This window comes from Notolepis coatsorum (genome assembly GCF_963971535.1).
Source record: "Notolepis coatsorum genome assembly, chromosome: 12".
Lineage (NCBI taxonomy): Eukaryota > Metazoa > Chordata > Actinopteri > Aulopiformes > Paralepididae > Notolepis > Notolepis coatsorum.
The window spans coordinates 64,639,519-64,665,746 of NC_140176.1; the positions used below are offsets into that span (position 1 = coordinate 64,639,519).

The 26,228-nt window shown below is 47.1% G+C and overlaps 1 protein-coding gene across 1 annotated transcript; it reads right to left on the reverse strand.

The window, feature by feature from the left end:
• Window positions 1-1,622: 1,622 nt before the first annotated feature.
• On the reverse strand, window positions 1,623-2,630 carry LOC311237872 (melanocortin receptor 4-like; the record flags this gene model as incomplete). Its single annotated transcript, XM_084325847.1, has 1 exon — window positions 1,623-2,630. The coding sequence occupies one exon, from the start codon at window positions 2,628-2,630 to the stop codon at window positions 1,623-1,625; it is 1,008 nt and encodes a 335-aa protein (XP_084181973.1).
• Window positions 2,631-26,228: the final 23,598 nt, after the last annotated feature.

Genomic DNA, 26,228 nt, shown 5'->3' on the forward strand with positions numbered 1-26,228 from the left:
AGATTTTGATTGGCAAGAAGTCTGGGCAAATGTTCGACTAGCGTCACGCAACCCGGACCATCAACAGATTAATCTTAATTATATTCATAGGACTTACCTGACACCTATAAATTTGAACCGAATGGGGCTTAAACAAAACTCTCTATGCTCCTTGTGTCTAAGAGGTGATATAGGTACATTTATGCATATGTATTGGGAATGCCCCCCTGTTAAGATATTCTGGGAAGAAGTCACTACGCAATTATCAGAACTTTTATTTCTGAACATACCTGTAATGCCTTCTGTATTGTTGTTGAATGATGTTTCGCAGTTAGCAGCCTCTATACAGCTAAAGAGACTAATTTTGTCCGGTTTTACGGCTGCTAAAAAGTTGATAGTATCACGATGGATTCAACCGGATAAAATGTGCCGGAAGGTATGGGTTCTTACCTATCTCGATGTGATTTATTTAGAGATATCTACAGCAAGAATTTTAGGTGTCAATGAAGACAGCATTGCAATCTGGTTAGAAGTGGTGGAGAGAATAAAGGTTAGCATACTGTATGAATTGTAATCTCTGGTTAGAAACGAATAATGGCTGGATTATCCAAGGGGGGTCCTGAGGGGGGGGGAAGAAGAACGAGCAAGAGCATATGTATGTACTGTATTGTATAATGGGGATTATGTATATATCTCGTATATACGTGATTGGCGTTCAACGGTTGGCGAGCAAACATGTATATATACGTGGATGGCGCAGATTGAGTTAAGTAACACGTATACTTTAATCAATAATCTTTTCCCACGTGCATAATTTTGATGACAAACACCAGAGATGCTGACATATGACAGTAGCTAAATAGTTAGCTGCACTTCTTTCTCAAACCGAATTAATCACTCTAGTTTCCAGAGCTGATGTGATTATGTACAACAATACACACTCACACACTTTATAATTTGTTCCTCAACGTTATATAGACAGGTAATGTTTTGTAAACTAACATTACGTTTAGAATGGAATGAATACATCAAGTATGCGTCGGCAAAGATTGTTAGCTCAAAGCTAATCCGGCCCGTTTTCATCAACTTCCTGTCTTTTAGAAATATGTTTCTATAGTGAAAATCATTACCAAAACGTCCGGAAAAACCTCACTGGAGCATTATAGACTGTCATACAAATGTACAAATGCTATAAGGTGGCAAGAAATGCACTATAAACAATACTTTGCGGCGTCGTTTCTTGCGCTAGCTTCTGTTAGCCAGCATTAGCCTTAATTAGCGTGAGCAAGTAAACTAACAGTAAAAATGTTTACATGAAATACAGCCCAAAAACCCTGCTAACAAACGTTTGCTTATTAAATACATTCTATAATATAATAATACAAACGTTTCATTACCTCTCTGTGACGACAAAGTTGTTTAAATAACAGGAGAAAAGTTGCTAAAAACAATGTATTTGGATGGGACCGGAAGACCCATTTTCAACCCGGAAGTCCTACCGGAAATGTCTACTTCACGTTGTGCAAGTGGAGAATAGGGCACTGGGCAGAAATATCACTCCACACCTATCACCGATATCACTCTTTGCAAAGTTTGATTTGTTTTGTGACATAATGTGCAGATGACAGTCTTGGTGGGCGATGTTAGTACTTGGAAGGCAGCTCACACACACACAGGCTGGACAAGCTGTAGCAGCAGAAGATCTCCTTGAAGGTCTTCCTCATCTCCTGGCTGCGAAAAGCGTAGATGATGGGGTCTATAATGGAGTTGCACATGATGAGGATGAGGTACATGTTGAAGTGGGACATGAAGCAGGTGCAGTAGGGGTTCCTGGGGCAGGATATCATGAGGATGAGGTGGAGGAAGAAGGGTGCCCAGCACACCACGAACACCCCCAGCAGAATGGTCAAAGTGATGGCTCCCTTCATGTTGGCCCGCTGGTGGATGGGCGCATTGCCGGGTAGGGCGGCGATGCGCTTGATGTGCAGGCGCGCCAGCAGGAACATGTGGACGTAGAGCGAGGCCATGAGCACCAGCATGGTCAAGAACATGGTGATGAGGCAGATGAGCACCGTGGTGCTCTCCGAGTAGATGATGAAGAGCACACCGGATGCTGTGCAGCACGTCCAGATGAAGGTGATGACCAGCAGCGCTCGCCGCAGGGTGACAATGTTGTGGTAGCGCAGGGCGTAGAAGATGGTTATATAGCGGTCAACGGCGATGGCCAGCAGGCTGCAGATGGAGGCCAACAGGGAACTGCAGATCATGGAGTCGAACACGTTGTCCATGCTCTTGATCAGCGTGCTGGGGATGGTCAGGTTGTCCATGTTGATGAGAGCTATGACGATGGTCTCTGAGGCGTTGGACACGCTGACCAGCATGTCGGCCACGGCTAGGCTGCATATGAAGAAGTACATGGGTGAATGGAGGTTTTTGTTCTTGATGATGGCAGAGATGACCAGGATGTTCTCCAGCAGGCTGACAATGCCCAGGGTGAGGAAGACCTCGGTGGAGATCAGTAGCTGCTCGTAGCATCCTGCTGACGACTCTTTCCCCTCTGCTGCCAAGTCTTTGTTCAGTGGCGAAGTGCCTGAGCTTTGATTCCTGTTTTGGTAGCCTTGGATCAGTCCATGGTGTTGGGAGGTATTCATGGTGTCAAGTAGAATTGTCACTTCTGTCGCCCAGTCGCAAATCCTCCTCTTGATTATTAATAATCCATCAATCTTGGCGAGCCAAAAATCTCAGTCTATGCAATTCTCAAACATGCTGCTCACTTCTATCGGAAAAGATCAAAAGAGATACGGGAGGCGGGCAAATGAAAAACAAATCCGTCTCTTTACCAAGAAATACCCTTTTGTTCAGACCTTCTCCCTGAACTACACTCAACTCGCAAAAACTTGGCAAGAGAGAAAAAGAGAGAGAGGGAGCGTGGGAGGGGAAAAAACAGAGAGAGAAAGTTGAATGATTGAGCATGAGGAATAAGATAATGAAGCTATTGTGTTTCCTACAGAGACGGGATGCAAGAAACCACCGAAGGATAGAAAAAAAGAAAGAAAGGAGAGAGTGCAAAGGGGAAGAGAGAGCAAGAGACAGAGGTATAGAGCTGATTAATCATTTTGGATGAGCGGTAGAGAGAGCGGAGCACACATACCGTGTGCATGCAGGCAAGTAATCACTTATCAAGCTCCTCTCTGTTACCCTTCCCCTTCTCTGCTATTATACCCCACAAACGCACACACGCAAACACACCCGTAGACCCTCCTAACGCTACCCTCCACCCAATCAGCTTGCGGGAAAACGGGGAGGCAGGGAGAAGTGACGATATAAAGATGGAGAGGTCTGAGATCTGTATCCGATGAATCATAGCCTGTTTTTTTTCTTCTTTTTTTACACAACCATTTGTTACTTGGCAACAAATGAATGGCAATGCAGTTGTAGAGCATAGCACATATACATTCCATTCCATTCATTTTTGTTTGTTGTTGGTAACACTTCTGTGTACAGCGAAGCCCAGCATAATCCTCTACTCTCTGTTTCTCATCAATGAAAATATCCAAGTAGTCTCAAGCACACACAATTTCATGGGAATTAACATATTTTGGTAGTTCAAATTCAAATGTAATTGGCCAAGTACCCCTATTTGATAAGATAGTATCTGTGGGATTTCCTTTTAAGACATGTTGTTAAGATAAGATATTCCTCTATTGATCCCCTTGTGGAAATTCAGGCGTCATAGCAGCATGGGGAGGGGGGAGGTACAGGCATGATAATAGTAGAAGACATAAATATAGGCAATAGAACTAACTAAAACAAAGATACAAATAAGCAGTGTAAACAATATAATTAATTCTGAATATAAGAATATGAGCAAGTAAAGCGTGTAATCAAAGGTGCAGATGAATATGCCCTATCAGTTATACGTTACAATAAATATGGGCAATAAATACTTGAAAATCTGAATATATGAATATATACTATGAGAAAGTAAAGTATACAGTACACAGGTGCAGTATACAAGATTCAAGAGGTTTATTTGTCACATACATACCAGGGCATACAGTGAAATGCGGGTGGTCATGCCTGCATCGATTGTGCAATTAAATTATACAATAATAAAATAGACATAAAAAAACATAAAGAAGACATAAGATGTGCATGATAAAAATAGACATACTTAAGGTACCCTAACTGGCATGATATACGTCATATGTTAAGGTAACACCTCCCCTTCCCCCTGTATCCTCATTTCCTCTCCCCTCACCTGGTCGTCCCTCCCCCACCCCCATTTCTCCCAGATGGCTTTAAAGACAAACCCACAGAATGAGGGGTTGGCTTGACCCCTTTTTCCTGGCCAGAGAGAGTCAAGTCCTCTACTGAACTCCTAACGAAAGGTTATCCTATAACCTAGTTATATGAATACTGGCAGAGCGTCTCGCTCTTTGCCATTATGAGATATCTCTTATCTCCTAGCACCTACTGTGCTCACGAACAAACAATTGCACTCCATGCACGTGACCAGGCCACGCCCCCGCATCCTGCTATATGACGCCGGACATGGTCACACTCTACCTTCCTCAGAAAAAGTTTCCAACACTGAAAACCCAACCAAGGAACCTCAGGGCGCTAAGAGCGAGACATAATTATAGGATAACCTTTCGTTATATTATCATACTGGTCATCGTGTCTCGCTCTTTGCCATTATGAGATATGGGACAGAGCAGACGTGTGACCCGACAAGTGTACCCCCTGAGGGCCCGTAAGCCCCACTACCAGGGTGGAGGGGAGTCCCGTCCACCCGCTTGTCCTAACGAAGGGGGGGAGGCAGTCAACTCCACCAAAGTGCGGAAAAAGGGGGAACCAGAGACCCCTGAAAACGCACAGCACAGGCGGGACCACGTGTGACACAGCACCCCGTGGCACACACCCACACACCCCTACTAGCCCACCAAATGGCAGGACGCAGGAGAGGTCCCAGACCTCAAAAGCGCCTGGGAGACAGAACCCCCAGTCATGTCCACGAGATAAAACTTAACGAAGGGACCCGGGGAGGACCAGGAGGCCGCAGCACAGATGTCCTCCACCGAGGCCCCCCCTAACAGGGCAGCAGCCCGAGGGGGGACCTGTCCAGCAAACGTGCAGCAAAAGGCAACGCCCCCGCACCACCAATGTGACAGGTGCTGCTTGGACAGCGCCTCACCCATGCAAGGGCCACCATAACAAACAAACAGTTGAACGGAAGCCCTGAAAGCCCGAGTCCTGAGATAAACCCCCAGTGCACGGACAGGACACGACAGGTGAAGGCCCGCCTCCAACTCACTAGCGTGAGGAGGCGGACGAACGCCTGAACCACAATATCCCTGGAGAGAAAGAGCTCCGGATATTCTTTGGCACGAAGACTGGATTAGGCCTCAGAGTCGCACCGCTATCGGCACTCAGCCCGCACCGAGAGAGCACACAGCTCACCCACGAGTTTAGCGGAGGTGATGGCCAAAAAGAACGCGGTCTTCAAGACAGCAGATCCAATGGCGCCTGCTCAAGAGGCTCAAACGGGGCCTCCGACAACCGGCCCAGGACCAGTTGGAGGTCCCACTCGGAGACAGAGAACGTTCCACAGGCGTGAGACGCAGAGCGCCAAGGAGAATGTTCCATGAGAGGGTGGCTGAACAATGTTCCGCCCCTACACTCGACCATACGCCACTCCCCAGCGTAAGCCGCGGTAGAGGACGGAGCGTGCGCGTACCGGATAGCATTAACCACAGAATAGTCAAGACACATCCCCAACAGATTCACACTGTCAGCAGCCAAGCCTAGAGGCTGCCCCAGAACAGGAGGCAGAACAGAGTTCCGCATGCCTGAGAGAGGGCCCGCGGCGACCACGGAACAGGCCACGGCGGGGCCACCATGAGCTGAATCAGGGCTGGGGACCACACAGCTGAGCCCTGGCCCGGCGCGACCAGGACCAAGTCCCGCGCTCCCGACGTACCCGCCCCAACAGCTGAGCTATCAGGTGTAAGGGGGGGAATGCGTACAGAATCCCGGACGGCCACGGAATTGGTCCCAGACCTGCCCGACTATGTCTGGCCGTAATCCCCACTCGTCAGGGTGAGGACCGCCCCGCGACATCACACCTGCACCCACATTCACCCTGCAGGGGATGTGGAGAGCCCTCAGGCAGAGCAGATGGAGAACGGTGCAGACGGGGGGAGCGCACTCCACCCTGTCTGACAATATGCGACGCTGACGTCGTGTTGTCCATCCTGACCAAAACATGCTTGCCCACCACAAGGTGGTCGAGCCGTTTGAAGACCAGAAGGACTGCCTTCAATTCCAACACATTGAATGTAGCGCAGACCGGGCAGCATGGCAGCTGCCCCCTACTTTCTTGGCCCGACACGTCCCCCCCCCATCCCATGAGGGAGGCGTCGGTGAAGACCGTGACGTGTGACAGCCTGCTGCCCACAGGGACCCCGCAGGTGAGGGCACCAGACCCTCCCCAGAAGACGAGGTCCCCCAGTACTGACATGGGAACCTTCAGCCGCTTCCATATGTCTCACACCGGGTCCATTTCCATACTGGAAAAAAACCACCTCTGCATCCTCCTCATGAAGAGGAGGCCAAGAGGGACCCCAGCAGCAGGCGCATCACGGACAGCGCTGTAACCGTCCTAGGACGGAACCTCCCGAGCGCGCCGAGAACCCAACCACTCGCCGCCGCTCTGAGAGGGATGCCCATATAGACCTTGAGCTTAGAAAAAGCCCAAGTACTCCACCCGTTGACTGGGAAGAGGAGAACTCTACTTCCAGTCTACAGCAAAACCCAGGCTGGTGAGACACCACCTGCCTGGTATGAGACCTGGCGATCTACCCTGACAGGCCAAGGACCAGAACGTTGTCCAGGGCAGAATACAATTCATAACCCCCGACGACGCAGAGGCCCCAGCTCGGTCTCCACGCACTTGGTGAAGATGCAGGGAGCCAGAGAGTAGCCGAACGGAAGCCTCTGGTACCCGTAAGCTAAGCCCTGCAAAGGAAGCATAGTTAAGCCCTAGGATGGAAGATTGGGATGCGAATACGCATCCTACAGGTCTATGGAGGTGAACCAGGCCCCCACCTGACAGCGTCTAACAGGTGGGAGACGGTCAACATTCTGAACCTTCCATGGGACAGGTCCAGTATGGGTCTGACCCCCCCCCCTGATTTCTCGGGCACCAGAGAATACCGGGAGGAAACGCCACGCATCGCGTCCTCCTTTGGGACCACGACGATGGCTTGCTTCGCCAACAGAGATTGGATCTCGTCAGCCAGAGCTGTCACTGCTGTTGACCCTGACAATAGGGTCTGTACCAAACCTGAAAACGGGTGGGATTGTGCAAACTGCAACACAAGTCCCCGCCTCAGCGTTCTCTCCATCCACCTCGACATATGGCACTGCTGTAGCCATATGTGATGATAATCCCAAGCGCACCCGCCGCCACTTGGCGCTGGTCCGCCAGGAACCGTAGATAGGCGGCCCGGTCCCACCCGCTGTGCGTTGCCAACCCTGGACTCGCCAACCGCGCGAGCAGGGCGTCTCGTGGAGCTGGGATATTGCACCCTGACACTACAAACGAGGCAATCGCACCCAAGGGGGGACCCCGACAGAAAGGGCCGGTTTGATACGGGGGAAGCTGGCATCACACTGGGTGACAAAAGCTCCCCCACTGAACACCTCCCCGGCATGGATTGCTGAGGAACTGTTCTACAGCTGGACATGCAAGGTGTGAGGTCCCCACACTGCCCGATATGGTGGGTTCCTACACACAGTAGCCCTGCAGTGATATTACTACCACCCAAATCACGCGCGCCTGACTGACCACCGGTGGTCTTCCGGCCGTGGGAGGCACTAACGTGATACCCGGCCTGGCGAGGGCGGGGCTGGGGGAACTCGCGCTGCGACCCCCTGGGCCTCGAGTTCCCCCGCTGACAACCTTCGTCGTTGACAGACACAACACCAGGCTCACCAAACATAGACGCAGAACATGTGGCGTGGGAGCCGCTTGACAGCACAGCATTCTCACGGACAGACCCAAGCCTAGCCAGCAACTGGGTGTCAGCCCCTGTCCCCATGAGAAGCAAAACGTGGGGCCGCTCGTGCTTTACTGAAGGCACGCGGCCCACAGCCAAAGGGAACAAATCAGAGCCCGTATCCCGCTGGTGTTGGGGGGGGGAGTGACCGTAGAGCGAGCTAGACACAGCTAGACGGCAACGGTTTTTTAGGGCGTGCTCATGTAATGTAGCCGATCCCTCAGCCATTGTGATCACCTGTTGTCTTTGTGGCCAGGGTACTTCAGGCAGGGGAAACATGGCCGCTGGTTAGGGGCCTCGCCACAGCCGCTGGCGAGGCCGCGCCCTCACCTCTGGCTGCACGGTGTGAGGCGGTGTGGGGCCTAGGTCAAATACCGCCCGCGCTCCTGCGGAAAGACCAAAGTCCCTCTGCGGAGAGGGGAGCCCTGAGGAGGGAAAAACCTTCTCTCCTCCTCAAGGGGAGACTGATCCAATCAAAGATGTCTGTAAACAAGCGTTGACAGCATCCTAGCCCTCCCTGCAGTTACAGCTTGTGGCTAGGTCAAAAGCTAATAACCTCAAAACCTTGCGCGATGTTTCGACATCAGCTGGCCCTAAGGCCCCACCACCCGACACCATTTTTGACAGAAAAAACAGCAATTCGAACAATGTTGCTAGTCGCTGCTAATTCTATACCGCGGCGGTATAGGCTTTAACAGCCCACCAGCAACCTGCCGGGCCGACTCGCCTCATGGCGTCGGCCGGGTCGAAAACCCAACATTGTGTCATTTCTCCCTGCGTTTTATAACAACTAGTTCACGGAGTGCACTGCAACGTCCGTGTTGGAAACAAAAAAGAGGAAGGTAGAGTCCGGCGTCATATAGCAGGACGCGGGGGCGTGGCCTGGTCACGTGCATGGAGTGCAATTGTTTGTTCGTGAGCACAGTAGGTGCTAGGAGATAAGAGATATCTCATAATGGCAAAGAGCGAGACGCGATGACCAGTATGATAATATAACCTAAGTTGTATTTGATTAGCCATGTTTTAACAATACTGTACATTCGTATCAACCAAGAAGATTTGACCACGCACATTGAGTGCCACGCCCCTTCCGGGAAGTGCATCTGGCCTTGCCATCCATTAGCCCCATGTAAACGCTCACATTGTTTGTAGAGCTAAACCTATATTTTATATTATAGCTATGGGTCTAATAACGCTGTCGATTGTCAGTGAGTTGCTTCTGGTCAACGTGCAAAAAACAGATAATTTTTTCATCCGTACATTTCCGTTTTATTCCATTTTGAATATGAATATAGTTTGGGTGCTTCTGAGTAATTCCAGGAAAAAGACACGAAAATAGCGTTTTTGTGTAATTCACTTATCACGTTGTCATTTATCGCCTGATTATCGAATCTTCCTGAAATCAACGCTAGATTATCATTATTATGTCTTCTCGTGCATACATGAAATGGGCCCTGGAGTGCGGCGCTCCCCCCCCCCCCCCCCTCCTGCACCCAACGGTAGACAGCCACACACAGTCCACACAGACAGCTTCAATCGGGGGAGAAAGAAATCAGATCAACGCAAGATTGGATATATATAATGGTAGTGTCTGGTTAGGAGTGAGGGATAATGGAGGTACTATCCAAGGAGGGGTCCGGGAGGGGGGGGTTCGAGCTGGAGCATATGTGTGTAGGGTTTTAGAAAATAGGTATTAGGGGTATGTCCTATATAAGCATTTGTATAATTGTTAATTTCGCTGGATTGTATACGGTTAAAATATTATTATAGACTTTATTTTTTTTTGTCTTGTTTCTGTACTTGCATGTAATTTTAACCACCTTGACTGTTAGTTTCATTATGCATTATGTGTTGAGTACTGACTTTTAATAATTTTTGTTTTGCAATAATAAAAAAAAAAAAAAAAATTGGATATATAGTCCTTACCTGGGCCCTCATTCATCAACGTGTCTTACGCACAGATTTGTGCTTAACCTGTGCGTACGACCATTTCTAAGCAAAGAGTGGGATTCATCAATTTCAACTTGAACTTCACTTCGTGCTTATGTGTACGCACAGCTCGGAGCACACTTAGCTGACGCCCAGTGGTAGAATATATTATTACAACAAGGAAATGAGCTTCTGTGCATTAGTTTCAACACTGGCATGTTCTGTATGAACCGTAATTCATTATAGTTCATTGTAAAATAGCAACAGTAGTGTAATTATGGTCAGAACCCTATAAATAGCATTTGGAATAATAGATCTTTCTCTCAGAATGAATGCAGCATGGTTTATATAGTGCTATCGGAATATACAGGGTGTACTGACTGACTGCGCTCCGCGTAGCTCAACTCGTTATTATTTTGCGCACAGACCGCAGAAACACGGGAACGTTTTGATTATATTTAAAAGGCTTTACGTTAAACGAAACAAATGGAATTTCGAAGCTGTAAGCAGAATACAAGTCATATGAACACCCACGATATAGTGTTCTTCCCCCTTTTTACTGTATAAGAAAGAATAAAAAACGCATTGCAATGACACCAGATAGTGGACAGACTATGTATATGATGGGATTCAAGTTCGCGTTTTTGTTGATCATAGGCATGCTGTCAGAGTATGATATCTTAATCAAACATTCTAGAACATTTGTCGTCACAGATCATGTCCTAAATAATAGAACATAGGCTATGGCATGGTCCATCGTGATATTGTGTGGACTGTTATTACTGTACCGGTACCACCCATTGTGACAACAGCCTTGTGAGTCCCGCACACAAACGTGATGGAATTCAAGTTCATGTATTGAAAGGCAGGCTACATCATACATGCAGTGAGATTCATTGTTCTTGTATATGCTCTCGTATTATTGTTTATATAGGCTACCCAATACTGACATCAAAATAGATTGTAGTATGCCTCTAGAAATCATATGCAGCAGGTAGAAAATTGACGGAAAATCCATCGCGATTTGGAATAAAATTGAGGAGAACTTTAATCCCTGGGTATTAATCAAACAACATGGGAAAATGCAGTCATATTCCAGCACGGTCTTTATTAGTGTTTGCGCTGCCCAGGCAGCAATGGTTAATAGATATCATATCCGACATCACCGTTCTCATAACACGCTTCCCTCGGCTTAGTCCATTTTTCCACATTTCATGGGGGTATTCCATTACCGTATATGGTTAATCGGGGCGGTTCTGGTATGCAAATACTTAAAACAGTGCACGAGCTCAAACGTAGGATCAAAGTCATATTTATCAAGACAGGTGTGCGTAGAACCTGTGTATGCACGTGTGATGAATCCCGTTTTTTTCGTGCGTGCACTGATTCTACATTCTGTGCTTACGTGTGGAAATAGAACATATTCTACGCCACGTTGATGAATGAGGGCCCTGGTCTCTGATGTAATGCAAAAAAAAATAATCCAATTATCTGATCACCGTTCCAGTTATCCACAGCGATCCTGTCTCTGACGTTATTGGGCATTGCACATGAACAGGCGGGCGGGGTCAGTTGTCCAAGCCATCCCTACATCGAGTGTTATGCCGGAGTGTTTAGGACCCGCCCCCACGCCGCAGCTTGGTAGAGAAAATAAACTACACCGTTTCTAATGGAGTGCAATAGCGGCCGAAGGCGTTAGAGGGCGGTATAAGACCCTCTGCCAGCTCAGACACACTCAGAACAGCATGCACAAGGTGCCCCACTGAATTATGAATGGCAATAGCGAATACAAAAAATACTGTGAGAAAAACGTAGATCTACGTTTCCGGCACTCAACCGTCGGGGGACAGAAACGTAGCTCTACGTTAACGGCACCCAAAGGGTTAACCTCTCCAGTTCCACCACATATACTACACATCTGACAAGTTATCTGTTGTTACATGTGATCTAATCCAGAATCCCATAACTGTCTAAACTGTTGGTGGAGAGATAACAGAGGAGAGAGCAGAATAGCCATTTGTACACTCACTGTACATATAAACTCTTAACCACTATGCATCGGGCAAAAATGGGGCTAGTTTTGCATAACACGCCTGATGATTGCATACCCAAAGTAATTTGCGATTTATTATACTTTATACTTATAGCACATGCATGAGTCTGGTTTCAAAGGAAACATTGATTACGGGAAGATGGCAATTGAAAACAACATACTGGGGGCTTCCGTAGGGAGAGGCACACGAGATGGCTGCTTGAAGTTGTAGCTCCCGACGGTCGATTGAGATAACCTCTCCAAATTCAAAAGAAAAGCTCAAACAATAATGAAATACTCGGAAATAAGTGAGAGGACATAAACTATGAGTCGAAGGAGTCGAAGGAATTGTAAAAAACAGGAGAAAGACGACGAAAACGGCGAGATGGACAAAGTAAGATCAACTAACATGGGTGAAGATGGCGGCGGTGAAAACACGACTGAAACAATTCAAGAGGGACTTGCCAACATTAGCAGAGAGATACGCGAACTTAAGACAGAACTGAAGAACGACTTGAAAACGACACAAGAAGAATTAAAGACAGAACTGATGACAGAACTCAAAGATTTTAAAAAGGAAATTAATCAAGAACTGAGAGCTAACGCACTACAGGCCAAAGCACAAAGCACCAGAATACACGAGGCAGAGGCGCGCATCGGAGAAACAGAAACATGGAATATGACAGTCAAGGAAACACTCCTCATGTCTTTGGAACAGCAGAGAGCCATGCAAGAAGCGCTAACGGACATGGAAGGGAGGTCCAGAAGAACAAATATGCGCATCTATAACGTACCGGAGGGAACGGAGAAAGACTGCCCTCTCCCGGAGTTTATTGATAAGCTGCTAAGAGCTGAGCTCTCTCTACCGACAGATACCGACCTGCAGATCCAGCGGGCCCACAGAGCATTGGCTCAAAAGCCAGGACCCGATGCACCACCTAGGTCGATTATAATAAACGTCCTCCAATTCACTACCAAAGAGATGGTCATCAGTAAAGCCTGGCAGAAGAAGATCGAGATCGAGGGCAAACGCTTGTCGTTTGACCATGACTACGCGACGGCGGTGATGCAGAGGAGAAGAGAATATGGTGGCATCAAAAGGGCACTGAAAGTAAACGGGATTCGGTTCCAGACACCCCTCGCTAAGATCCGAATCCACTGGGACTCCGGCACACGTACATATGACAGCGCCGAGGAAGCCGCACAGGATCTGAAGAAGAGAGGAGTCGCTGTGGAGGAGCCAGCCCCCCGCGCTGCTAGAACAGACCAGGACGAGCGACTACACCGAGGGCAACCGTGGCAGCGCGCTGGAAGGAAGGAGAGACACCCGGGAGACGCGAGCGAGAGGGAGAGAGGAATAGCCCAACGAGCAAAGAACAGACTGCAGGACTTTCAATGTACCACCAGCAAATAAATCTCAGGGTGAGAAATACATAGCATAATAAGACTGGTGAGTTAAGTCAACGTGACGTGAGTGAACTGCCCGAATATGTCGCGGACTATGGGCTGTATTGTGTTGTTTTGACTCGCTTAACTCTAGACGTTCCGAGTTTTTGTTGGATCTAATGCAGACTAGCTGTAAGCTATTCACGTGAACGCTGAATAGCCCCTTGACCCAAATGACTGGATGACTATTAGTCTCCCTTTTTTATAATTTAACAGACTCCACTTGATTATTGAAAGACCGACGAGAGTCACTCAGGCACGCTGTAGGTAGACTAGACACTTTATTTTTTTTTTTTTTTTATAGCTCCTTTTTTTCCGCGGGGGCCTGCACTTGAGTGGAGTCTATCCCCCCACCCCAACGGGACCTAAGCCATGGGATGGCCAGCGAACGTCTGTTTTTGGAAGCCAAGTATTGTTTTTGTTAATGTTACACCTGTTCTCTATGTGTATATGTCTAACTGTTCATGTTTAGTAATGTGTGAATTCCGGGTTGACAGTGTCAGGTTTAAGTTGTTAAAGCACAGATGAGTAGAAACTTTAAGGTGGTATCTATAAATGTAAATGGTCTGGTTAACCCAGTTAAACGGAGCAAAGTCATAACCAAATTGAAACGTGAAAAAGCTCAAATTATCTTTTTGCAAGAAACTCATCTCTCTCAGATGGAGCACGAGAAACTCAAGAAATATGGATATAGGAATACGTTCTATAGCTCGTTTAGATCGGGTCATAAACGAGGTGTTTCTATACTAATTCCTAACTCATTAAATTTTGAACTTATGACAGAAACTAATGATAAGGAAGGACGCTATGTCATGATAAAATGCAAATTAGAGGGCAACTTGGTTACGCTGCTGAATGTATATGCCCCACCGGGGAGCAACACAGGTTTCTATAAATTCATATTTGGTCTGATAGCAGCGGAGTCTGAAGGGATACTAATCTGTGGGGGAGATTTTAATACTATTCTTAGTCGTGAGCTGGACACTACAAGCCATAGGGTGAACAGGACTCCACAGACAAAAATAATTAATGCTTCACTCACAGACTTAGGAATGTTTGATGTATGGCGAGATCTCCACCCATCTGAGAGAGACTACACCCACTATTCTGTTCCTCACTCTGTTTATTCAAGAATTGACTATCTTTTTATGTTTAGAGGTGATAGACATAGGATAATGGATTGTACTTTGGGAACTACTGACATATCAGACCACTCTGCAGTCTATATGACTTTACACTTGGATAGTAGGCCAAGGAACACACTATGGAGGCTTAACACAGGAATATTGAACAACAAAACAATTGTTGAAAGTATTAGGACCGAATTAAAAACATATATAGAGATTAATGACAATGGTGAGGTTAATCCAGTGATTGTTTGGGATGCCGCAAAAGCTGTGCTAAGGGGGAAAATGATTGCCATCACAGCAACACTGAAGAAGACGAAAGAACGCAAATATCAGGATCTAACCCAAAAATTGACATCTATAGAGCAACAGCATAAAAATACTCCAACTAGTCAGCTGCTACAGCAAATTAGGGAAACAAGAAAATTGATTGACGAAGTCTATAAAGATGACATTGAGAAAAAATCTAGATTTTTACGTCAAACATATTATGAATCAGGCCCAAAGGCTACTAGGTTATTGGCCAGAAGGTTGCGAAAGCAACAGACACAAAATACAATTAATAAGATTAAAGATCCCATAACTGGAGTAGTGTCCAGTAATTTGGGAGATATAGAGAAGGCCTTTGAATCATACTACAAAAACCTATATACACAACCAGCACAAATAGATAGTGAAGCCACTATTGCATTCCTGAGATCTCTTGACCTGCCCTCAATTGGCAAAATGCAGAACAAAATTATGACTGCAGAAATCACTATAGAGGAGTTAGACAGGACAATATCTAATCTTAAAACTAACAAATCGCCAGGTAGTGACGGCCTTCCAGCAGAATGGTACAAAGCTTTTCGCCAGGAGATCATGCCATTGCTGGTGGCCTCTTTTAACTACACTCTTAGAGAGGGCATCCCCCCTCCCTCCTGGAGGGAGGCGACTATAACAGTACTTCCCAAGGAGGGTAAAGATAAGGAATTATGTAGTTCGTTTAGACCAATATCGATCCTTAATTTGGATTATAAACTGTACGCCTCCATTATCACAAAAAGATTAGAACAGTTTTTGCCAGACCTAATAAGCACGGACCAAACTGGATTTATATCTGGTCGCCAAACCCAGGATAACTTAAGACGAACACTACATATTATGAATCAGATTAAACAAACCAACGTTTATTCGGCCTTATTAAGTCTGGACGCGGAAAAAGCATTTGATTGTGTGAGCTGGGACTATTTATTCTTGGTACTAGAAAGGTTAGGATTCAAGGAAGATGCAATTAGGTGTTTTAAAACACTATATACAAGACCCACAGCGAGAATAAAAGTAAACGTCGGTTAACAAATCCGATCGCCCCAGAACGCGGTACACGCCAAGGTTGTCCATGTAGCCCCGCCCTGTTCGCGATTTTCATTGAACCGCTAGCCCAAGCAATTAGGGAAGACCCCAATATAACAGGTATTAATATAAAAGAAACGGAGCATAAGATAGCATTATACGCGGATGATGTCTTAATTTACTTAAAAAAACCCAGTCTAAGCCTCCCTAGACTAATGGACCTTATTGAAACCTATGGTCAACATTCGGGATACAAACTAAATATAGGAAAAACACAGATACTTACATATAACTATACCCCCCCAAGAGAAATAAAAGAAAACTACAATTTAAATTGGAATATGAAGTCCATAAAATATCTGGGAGTAAGGCTGACTAAGGACTTAACAAAATTGTATGAAGCAAATTACCAGCCCCTAAACACACAAATTAAAAAAGATATAGAAAGATGGTCATTAGCCCCCCTGGATTTCACCTCCAGAATAGACTCAGTAAAAATGAACGTAGTCCCTAGACTACTATATCTTTTCCAGTCCTTGCCGGTGGAAATCCCTGCTAAACAGTTTAACGAGTGGGACAGGATGATTTCTAGATTCATATGGAGCGGGAAAAAACCGAGAATTAGGTTCCGGACACTCCAACTCCCTAAAGAGAAGGGAGGCATGTCCCTCCCAAATCTGAAGGAGTATTACTATGCAGCGCAAATAAGACCTTTGGTCTGTTGGTGTGAAAGGGACTACGAAGCGAAGTGGAAGGACATTGAAGTGAAATCACTTGATATACCACTCCAGACAGTAATTGGTGATAGACAGCAGGCCAAGACCCTATATAGAAACTTAAACCCATTTATTGTACACACCCTACAGACATGGTTCAAATTGTGAAACAATTCAAGTTAGAAAAAAGGATTAAGATCTTGAGGTGGTTTGCCTTCGATTTAGGATTTAAACCAAGAATGTATGATCAAACATTTAAGGAATGGGCTCTCCGAGGTATTACCTCATTCAGCAAAATGGTAGAGAATGGAGAACTTGTGAGCTTTCAAACCTTGAAAGATACATACGGTTTGGATAAACACGACTTCTTCAGATACCTACAACTACGCCAGTACTTTCTAAAAGAGGTAAAGGTGTCTGAGCCCAATACCCCAATAGACAGTGTTATTCAGATATTCATTCAGGCGTACAGGGACAAGATGAGTAAAACTGTCAAAATTGTATAATAGCTTTGTTCAGGCCAGAACTGACTCCACAAGTTACATTAAGACAAATTGGGAAAAGGAATCAAACATTGAAATAACCGAAGACGAATGGGAGAACATGTGCAGAACTCAATGTAGCTCGACTAATTCAAAAACATGGAGGGAATTCTGCTGGAAAAACTTGACTAGATTCTTCATAACTCCCAAAATCAAATCCTGACAAGTAGGCATAGAGCAACCATGTTGGAGACAGTGCGGCCAGAGGGAGGCAAACCACTCTCATATCTTTTGGAATTGTCCAGGAATTCAACGTTATTGGCAAGATGTTCACTCCACCATGCAGGTTATATTGAATTTTAAGATACCGGAGACCTTCTCCTATTTGTACCTGGGTAACTTACCTGAGGAATTGGTAGGAGGAGACAGATATTTGATGAAAATATTTTTAGCAGCAAGTAAGAAAGCGATCACGCGTCTCTGGTATCAACAAGAACCTCCAACAAAAGAAAAATGGTTGGCCATTATAGGCGAAATATACACAATGGAAAGACTTACTTTTACTCTCAGATTACAGGAAGAGAAAGGTTTGAAGTACTGGGAAAAGTGGGACTTTTATATGTTAATGACGACAACCAGTGGATGATGTATTGAGGTATAGTTGTAAAGAATATTCGCCATACCTATAGGGAAAGTAAGAGAATTGAGAACTCAGCATGTGAAAAGTATATTTTTGTAAAGTGACACTAATAATGCAGCCCGGGATTGTGTTTTTGTTATGTCTTGTTGTTTGTGATTGTTTGCTTATTGTGAAAAACAATAAAAAGAAAGTTATAAAAAAAGAAAACAACATACTGGGAATTGTGTATGACATGCACAGTATATGAGATATCCCGGCTCAAGACATTAGAGATAGTTTTGCTTAGTCTGTGGTCTCAGGAGGTGATTATCTGGTTGTAACCAAGCCTCTGGACATAACAACTTAATGACCATAGTGCCTCAGTCAATGCCGTCAGCTAGCATTTTCAAAACCACAGAGAAGGACGGAATCAAGGCTTTTCTGCAGAGTGAAACATTGTATTAACTGTTACCATGGCAAAAGCATTAGTGCAGCATATTCTATCAGCTCTACAAAGTGTTGACTCTCTCACGTTCCCATTGGGTGAGAAATAGAGTTCTATATCATGCTAGCTTCCGCTCAGCGTCATATTGCATATATCTCGCTTCAGTGTATATGCACTGAATACATTTCAAAATGTACCTTTACATACCAACATCCGTCTGACCACACCCCCATCTGCTACCTATATAACCAGGGGTGGGGCCACACACTCATCTCCTTCTCAAATTTCACCACAAACAAGTGCCTGTATACCACCACTTGAATTAGGAAAGGAAGAGAGGAAAAACAGAAGACAAGGAGATACGTTGACATTATATCTTTATTTTCTCTCTCACTATTTTCGAGAAAATACGGCGATATTGTCTTTGTCACTGGAGTGTCTGGAAGATGATGATCATTCTGACCTCCACTGGCTTTTTCGTATTAGGGGCTCGTGCCGCTGATATACCCCTCACCTGCAGTCCTCCTTGCTGCGGCTGGATAGGTATTGAACCTCCGGTAATACATCTGGACTGTGGGAGGCACCGGCTGTTGTGAGAAACCGGTTTGCTTCCGAGCTGAGTGAGTACTGTTTTGCTTGCGAGCACTAGTTGTCTGTTAACGCTATGGGGGTTAGCTGACCATTTTTACGAAGGCCGGCCCCAGATTGAGGTCCTCTGCTCGGCTTCTTAAGGGGCGGACGGAGGATCTTGGTCTGACGCCCATGATGGTCAACCTAGTGGGCCGCGAACGAGACCTGGTTGAACCCGGGATTCTCTGGACAAGCGGATGCTTCTCTGTCCCGTGCAGGCCCCATCTTTCACATGAGTGAGAGTACACCCTAACGAGGAAATGTGGGCATGGATCTTCGTTATCGGAAGATCCATGCTCAAGTCGGCTGCAGCCCGGATGGGAATTGTGCCGGCTCCGCTGTATGTCTGGTAAATCACTGTTGAAAACTGTGTTTGACATTTCTTTTTCTCTTCTCTCTTAAGGATGAGGAGGGTTTCAGACAGCGGCCTGTCTGAAGTGTGGCTTGTTATGTCGTTGTGTACAGTTCAGGTGATAGCTGCTTAGCTTGCGTGCTAGTTTGTGGCCTACTGTTATTAGCCAGTCAGCTGTTAGCTGCGGCGCTAGCTTGTTGTGTTCACCAGGCTAGGAAACGTTAGCTTGTTGCTATCAGTCGGGGGGCTGTTAGCTTAATGCTACACTGTTGAACGTTACTGTGACTATAACATGCCTTAAACACTCTGACTACGACGTCATCTTTGACAGAGGATGTTAGTCGACCCTACACCCGGGTGCCATGCCAGCGAGGACTTCGTCAACATGGAGAACGGCGGCTGGGTGGCGTAGCGGACATTACCCTCGTCACCAACGCAGGAGATGCTGGGTTCGACTCGGTGTCCCGTTGACCAGTGTTGCAGTCCTCTCTCACGTTCCCATTGGGTGAGAAATAGAGTTCTATATCATGCTAGCTTCCGCTCAGCGTCATATTGCATATATCTCGCTTCAGTGTATATGCACTGAATACATTTCAAAATGTACCTTTACATACCAACATCCGTCTGACCACACCCCCATCTGCTACCTATATAACCAGGGGTGGGGCCACACACTCATCTCCTTCTCAAATTTCACCACAAACAAGTGCCTGTATACCACCACTTGAATTAGGAAAGGAAGAGAGGAAAAACAGAAGACAAGGAGATACGTTGACATTATATCTTTATTTTCTCTCTCACTATTTTCGAGAAAATACGGCGATATTGTCTTCGTCACTGGAGTGTCTGGAAGATGATGATCATTCTGACCTCCACTGGCTTTTTCGTATTAGGGGCTCGTGCCGCTGATATACTCCTCACCTGCAGTCCTCCTTGCTGCGACTGGATAGGTATTGAACCTCCGGTAATACATCTGGACTGTGGGAGGCACCGGCTGTTGTGAGAAACCGGTTTGCTTCCGAGCTGGGTGAGTACTGTTTTGCTTGCGAGCACTAGTTGTCTGTTAACGCTATGGGGGTTAGCTGACAATTTTTACGAAGGCCGGCCCCAGATTGAGGTCCTCTGCTCGGCTTCTTAAGGGGCGGACGGAGGATCTTGGTCTGACGCCCATGATGGTCAACCTAGTGGGCCGCGACCGAGACCTGGTTGAACCCGGGATTCTCTGGACAAGCGGATGCTTCTCTGTCCCGTGCAGGCCCCATCTTTCACATGAGTGAGAGTACACCCTAACGAGGAAATGTGGGCATGGATCTTCGTTATCGGAAGATCCATGCTCAAGTCGGCTGCAGCCCGGATGGGAATTGTGCCGGCTCCGCTGTATGTCTGGTAAATCACTGTTGAAAACTGTGTTTGACATTTCTTTTTCTCTTCTCTCTTAAGGATGAGGAGGGTTTCAGACAGCGGCCTGTCTGAAGTGTGGCTTGTTATGTCGTTGTGTACAGTTCAGGTGATAGCTGCTTAGCTTGCGTGCTAGTTTGTGGCCTACTGTTATTAGCCAGTCAGCTGTTAGCTGCGGCGCTAGCTTGTTGTGTTCACCAGGCTAGGACACGTTAGCTTGTTGCTATCAGTCGGGGGGCTGTTAGCTTAATGCTACACTGTTGAACGTTACTGTGACTATAACATGCCTTAAACACTCTGACTACGACGTCATCTTTGACAGAGGATGTTAGTCGACCCTACACCCGGGTGCCATGCCAGCGAGGACTTCGTCAACATGGAGAACGGCGGCTGGGTGGCGTAGCGGACATTACCCTCGTCACCAACGCAGGAGATGCTGGGTTCGACTCGGTGTCCCGTTGACCAGTGTTGCAGTCCTCTCGGCCTGCGCTCAGGGTGAAGGTAGGAGTCCTGACCGGACTTTAAACACTTCTTCTTTTCTTCCCTTCTAAATGTTTTGTAATAACGATGTTTCCAAAACGTGTGTTGCTGCAATACATTGAGGATACGACGCGTGTTGTGTGTGAATTGTCTTGTCACTGGTATAGCTTCTCTCTCCATAGAAAATCGGCGTTGTTTTTTACAGGTGTAAAAATGAACTGGTTAGTTGTGATGAGAACATGTGTGTTCATGTAACGTTTGTAACATGGGTGAACTCACAACTAAGAGGGTTAATTAACCTGTGAAGCTATGCTTAGTGACATGTGATTGAGGAATGAATCTTTTTCTCAGCCTGTGATGACAATGAACAGCATGTTCACATATTAACAGGGGTACCTGTTCAACTTGGTCGTATCAAGGGTAAGGTAGGAGGGGTGACCCCCCCGGTTTCCCTGGGGCTTCCCCCCCTCCTCTCAGACATGTTGTTTACAATATATTGTGTCACTGTGTTTGTGGGGATATGATGTAACCCTCAGCTTAAGTTGCTGGGGTTGTGCTTCCGCTTGAGAAACTATTATTTTCCTAAAGAAAAGGTTGTTTGGTCACTTATCATGTGTGCTTAGCAAGGCCTGTGGCCAATACGTAATCAAGGACTTATGTCTCTCTCGTTGTAACTGAGGGGTACAATTCCCTGACTGTATTGATAAGTATGGTATCATTAAACCACTACCGCTTTATGTACTTTAATTACTGGCCATACAGTACATGATATATAAATATGATGAACACTTCCCACATTGAATCGGTTCCACACAAAGGTATAATCAAGTATTTATTGCAGCAAAAGGTACATAATATACTTATCTATTATACTTTGGATGCGCTTAGAAAGGCAAAGGAATGTGCGTAGGCAAATCAATAATGAATGTCCATTCTCTGGTTACGCAGGAGGTAATTATACAACCTGAATCTTAGGGAATTATATCTATGGTACACTAGTAATATATAGCGGGAGATACTGGAAGGGTCCCCCCGGTTGTAAGCCAGCAGGGGTAGAGGATCTGTCGGTAGTAGAGAGTCTGGTCAACGATGACTAAGGAGACTCCAAGTACAGGAGACGGTGCAATAGTCTCTTGATCCACAGACGAATACAGCTGTTCTCCGTAGACTGTAGCTCCACAGTGAAGAAAGCTAGCCGGCCTCAGGCTCTCTGAGGCGCCGACTCGACCTGGCTCCTCACAGGGTAAATCCCACACGTGTAGGCGTCGGCGATTCTCCGCTCCATAAATCACAGGACCAAAGCAAATATAATCCAGCCGCAAAGGGCTATGTAGTCGTCGGGTAGATTAATCCAGTGTACATGTCCACACGGTTCTCGTCTAGGTCTCCTCGGGTGAAAGCGCCATGAAAGCAGCCCAGCCTGGATAAGCACTCTAGCTGGTACGAGGAAGCGTTGGTGATGCTGGTCACTGTAGAACTTTAGCCGCACGATACACTATACACAAATAGACTATTACTGACTTAATAGAAATATGTCGCACTCGACGGTATAGCGCCAAACTCTGACAATTCAGTTATTAATTCGCACGCGGTCTCAATGCTCTATTTGGGGCCAAACAGGCCATACTTCACCGCACGGAGTATCGTGGGTGAGGCTTCAACTTATTGGTAACTCTTAGACTAAGTGCTTCTGTATTCACCTGCGCCATATTTATATGCACGGCGAACAATCTAGTGCCAATCTCATTTCTGTCTCGTATCCCTGGGCAAGGCCGGGCATGTACAGACATGTCTTGTCGGTGGCCTTGAACCTGACTCTGGAGGCATGGCTCTGGCGCCTGTGGACCGCTGTCCAATAGGAGAATGAAATATTATGGTCTGTACTAGGCTAAAGGGACATTCCGTGTATATGTACAAGGAATATACAAGGGATATCAAACGATATACAAATACTATGCAATATATATCAATCAATAAATATATATATTCGGTTTAATCTGATCCTTTGTAACAGCCGCCTCCTAATTAGTCCCACCTAATTAGCTAAGCAGAGACAGATTAACCGCACTGTCCACTACTCAATGTCTGTTGTGAGGGGTCGGGCAGTTCACAAAGTCATGGGGTCATGGTCGTCATCGATGGTATCGGGGAGCCTTGGCAGTTCTATTAGCCTCGCCACGGGTCGGGTGTAGATCCGTCCTTGGACGAGCACTTCGGCTGCTCGGACCTTTCCGTCGGCACCGGTGATCACTTTGCTTACGCGGCCAGCCGGCCACATAGCTCGGGGTATTGACTGGTCGATAATCATGACGACTGTTCCTTCTGTCAAATTGTCTCTCTCTTTCACCCATTTCTGGCGGGTCTGTAGAGACGGTAGATAGTGGAGTAGGAAGCTGTTCCAAAACTTGTCAGCCAATACTTGACTGTACCTCCACATTCTTCGGCCGTTCGCTTCTTCAGGCCTGTACATTGTCTGTGGTAGCGCGGGGTCCAGCCGCCCCATCAAGAGTGTGTTGGGGGTGACTGGGTCGACATCTGCTACATCACTTGAGACGTAACCGAGGGGCTTTGAGTTCAATACTCCCTCGATCTCCGTGAGGACTGTCATTAGGACTTCTTCCGCCACGGTCTGGGCCCCAAGCACGGCGTACAGGGCTGTCTTTATTGAACGTACTTCTCGTTCCCAAGTTCCACCGAAGTGAGGTGCGTTCGGGGGATTAAACTGGAAGTCAATCTGGGATGGAGCGAGGTGGGTCTTAAGTTCTGGGCCCATAGCTTGGAAGCTCTCTCTCAGCTCTCTTTCTCCGCCGTTGAAGTTTGTCCCGTGATCAGACAATAATATAGACGGTTTGCCTTTCCGCGATGTGAATCTTCGGAAGGCCATAAGGAATGAGTCTGTGCTCATGGTTGGAAGGAGTTCTATATGCATCGCTCGGGTGGTCATGCATTTGAATACAATACCCCACCGCTTCTCGGTTCCTCTTCCTTTCTTTATATACAGCGGGCCGAAACAGTCCATACCGGTGGAGTGAAAAGGCTTGTCGCCGAGTCGGAGGCGACAGGGAGGTAGGTTTTGTGTCCACATACCTCCAGCTTGCTACTTCTGTTAAATCTTGAATCTCTGTGACTCTGACTCCCACGAAGACCTTGTATCTGCACGAATCAGACCGGATCCATGTGAGTACTGTCGTGGAGTCTGACCACAAGATTGTTCTTTGCACCGGAATGGTGAGTTCACGTTGGATTAACGTGGCGAGTTGCGCTCCTGCTAGGGCTGCGCAGAGCTCTAGACGCGGGATAGATTGTTGCTTTCGTGGGGCTATTCTTGAGCGAGCCAGGATGAAAGCAGTATGTATTTCTCCTCCCTCCGCATGCAAGTAGGCCACCGAACCGTAGGCTACTTCGGAGGCATCGCTGAAGACGTGCAGGTCCATCTGGCACGTCTCCGACCTCACTGTGGGTGGGAAGTAGCTGCGGCGTATGTTGACACCTGGGAGTGAGCTGAGTTCCGTCTCCCACTCTCTCCATGTGGATGCAAGGTGTTCGGGTATGGGGTCGTCCCAGCCCTGGTCCTTGTCCCATAACGCTCTTACAATCATCTTTGCCCTGGTGGTGTAAGGTAGAATACATCCCAACGGGTCATATTGTCTGGCGAGTGTTCTGTATACACTCCGTCTGGTGGTCGGTAGTGCAGTCGACCTTCCCTGCTCCTTGGTCAGGGGTGTGTGTTTATAATGGAGCGAGTCTGTTTTGAAGCGCCAGACTAGTCCTAATGTCATTTCTTGGGCTTCTCCTGGGATGGTCGCCATCCAGGTCTCGCTGCTTGCTGCCTTGTCCTCGGGGGAGAGGCTGCGCAATACTTGCGGGTCGCTGCTGGCCCACTGCCTGAGATCAAAGCCGCCTTTGATCAGGGAGGCGCGGAGCTTGAGTAGAAGGGCCTCGGCTTCTTCTGGCGTCGAGACGCTTTGCAGACAGTTGTCCACGTAGAAACTATTTCCTACACTTTGTCGGACCTCTTCATCAGCTGCTGGGTCCTCTGCGACGTGTTTTTGCAGTGCAAACGTAGCACAGCATGGGCTGCATGTGGTTCCGAAAGGGAGGACTTCCCATTGATAGATGGCTGGTTGCTCATCCCCGATCCTCTCTCTCCATAGGAACCGCAGCAGGGGCTTGTCCTCCTCCACTAGTCTCACCTGCAGGAACATCCCTTTGATGTCGCCGCTGATGGCCACCTTGTCTTGGCGGAAACGTAGTAACACGCCTAGTAGAGAGGGGCCGAGTGTTGGGCCGGGCAAGAGCTCTTTATTCAGATTTTGTGATCCGATCTGGTAGCTGCAGTTGAACACAATACGATCCTTGCCGTTGTGGTGGACTTTGTGGTGCGGCACGTACCATGATTCGGTCGTCTGATCGGCCTCTTTAATGTCAATTTTCTTTATGTGTCCCGCTGTGATTAGCTTGTTAATCTCAGCGCGGTACACAGTCTCTTGAGCGGGGTCTCTGGCTAGGCGCCGCTCTGTGTTCAATAGATACCGCTCCGTCGCTTCTTTTGGGGCGTGGAAGGTAGGCATACCCTCTCGCCTCAGGAGTGGAGTTGCGTATCTCATCACTCTGTTGACTTTGACTCTCTTTGTCCCCTGCTCGAGAAAGGCTATAGCGTAAATGTCTTCCTTGGAACGAATGTCTTTCTTTTCGTTCTTAAAGGGCATTGTCTCTAGTGTCCATAGCCTCTCGACGTGCTGTAGGAGGGTGGTGTCTTCTTCTGTCACTCTGGAGTGGAGGCAGTTAGTGGCTGCTGTTCGGTTAAGAGACTTAGCGAGGGGGCCTTGTAATGTCCATCCTAGGCGGGTCTCGACTGCTGCAGGACAGCCTCTGGGCCCTGTGTGGACCCGGTCTATCGGGACGATGAGGTCTGCATGGTCGGAGCCTATCAGCAGGGTCGGGGTGGCACCGTCTATGAGCGGTATAGGTAGTTGACGCAGGTGCACATATTTATCCATCAGCTTGGCGATGGGGTAGGTGTACTGCGACAGGCCTATTTCTTGGCTGGTGAAAGCGTTAGTAATCCTATACCGTCTCTCTGGCTGCCCGCTTGCTGCGATAGTGAAGGAGACATTCTCGCCCTTTATCGTCTTTAGATCTCTTCTTATTGTCCGAATCGTCATCTGGTTTTCGCTCCCCCGCAGCCCCAGCTGGGC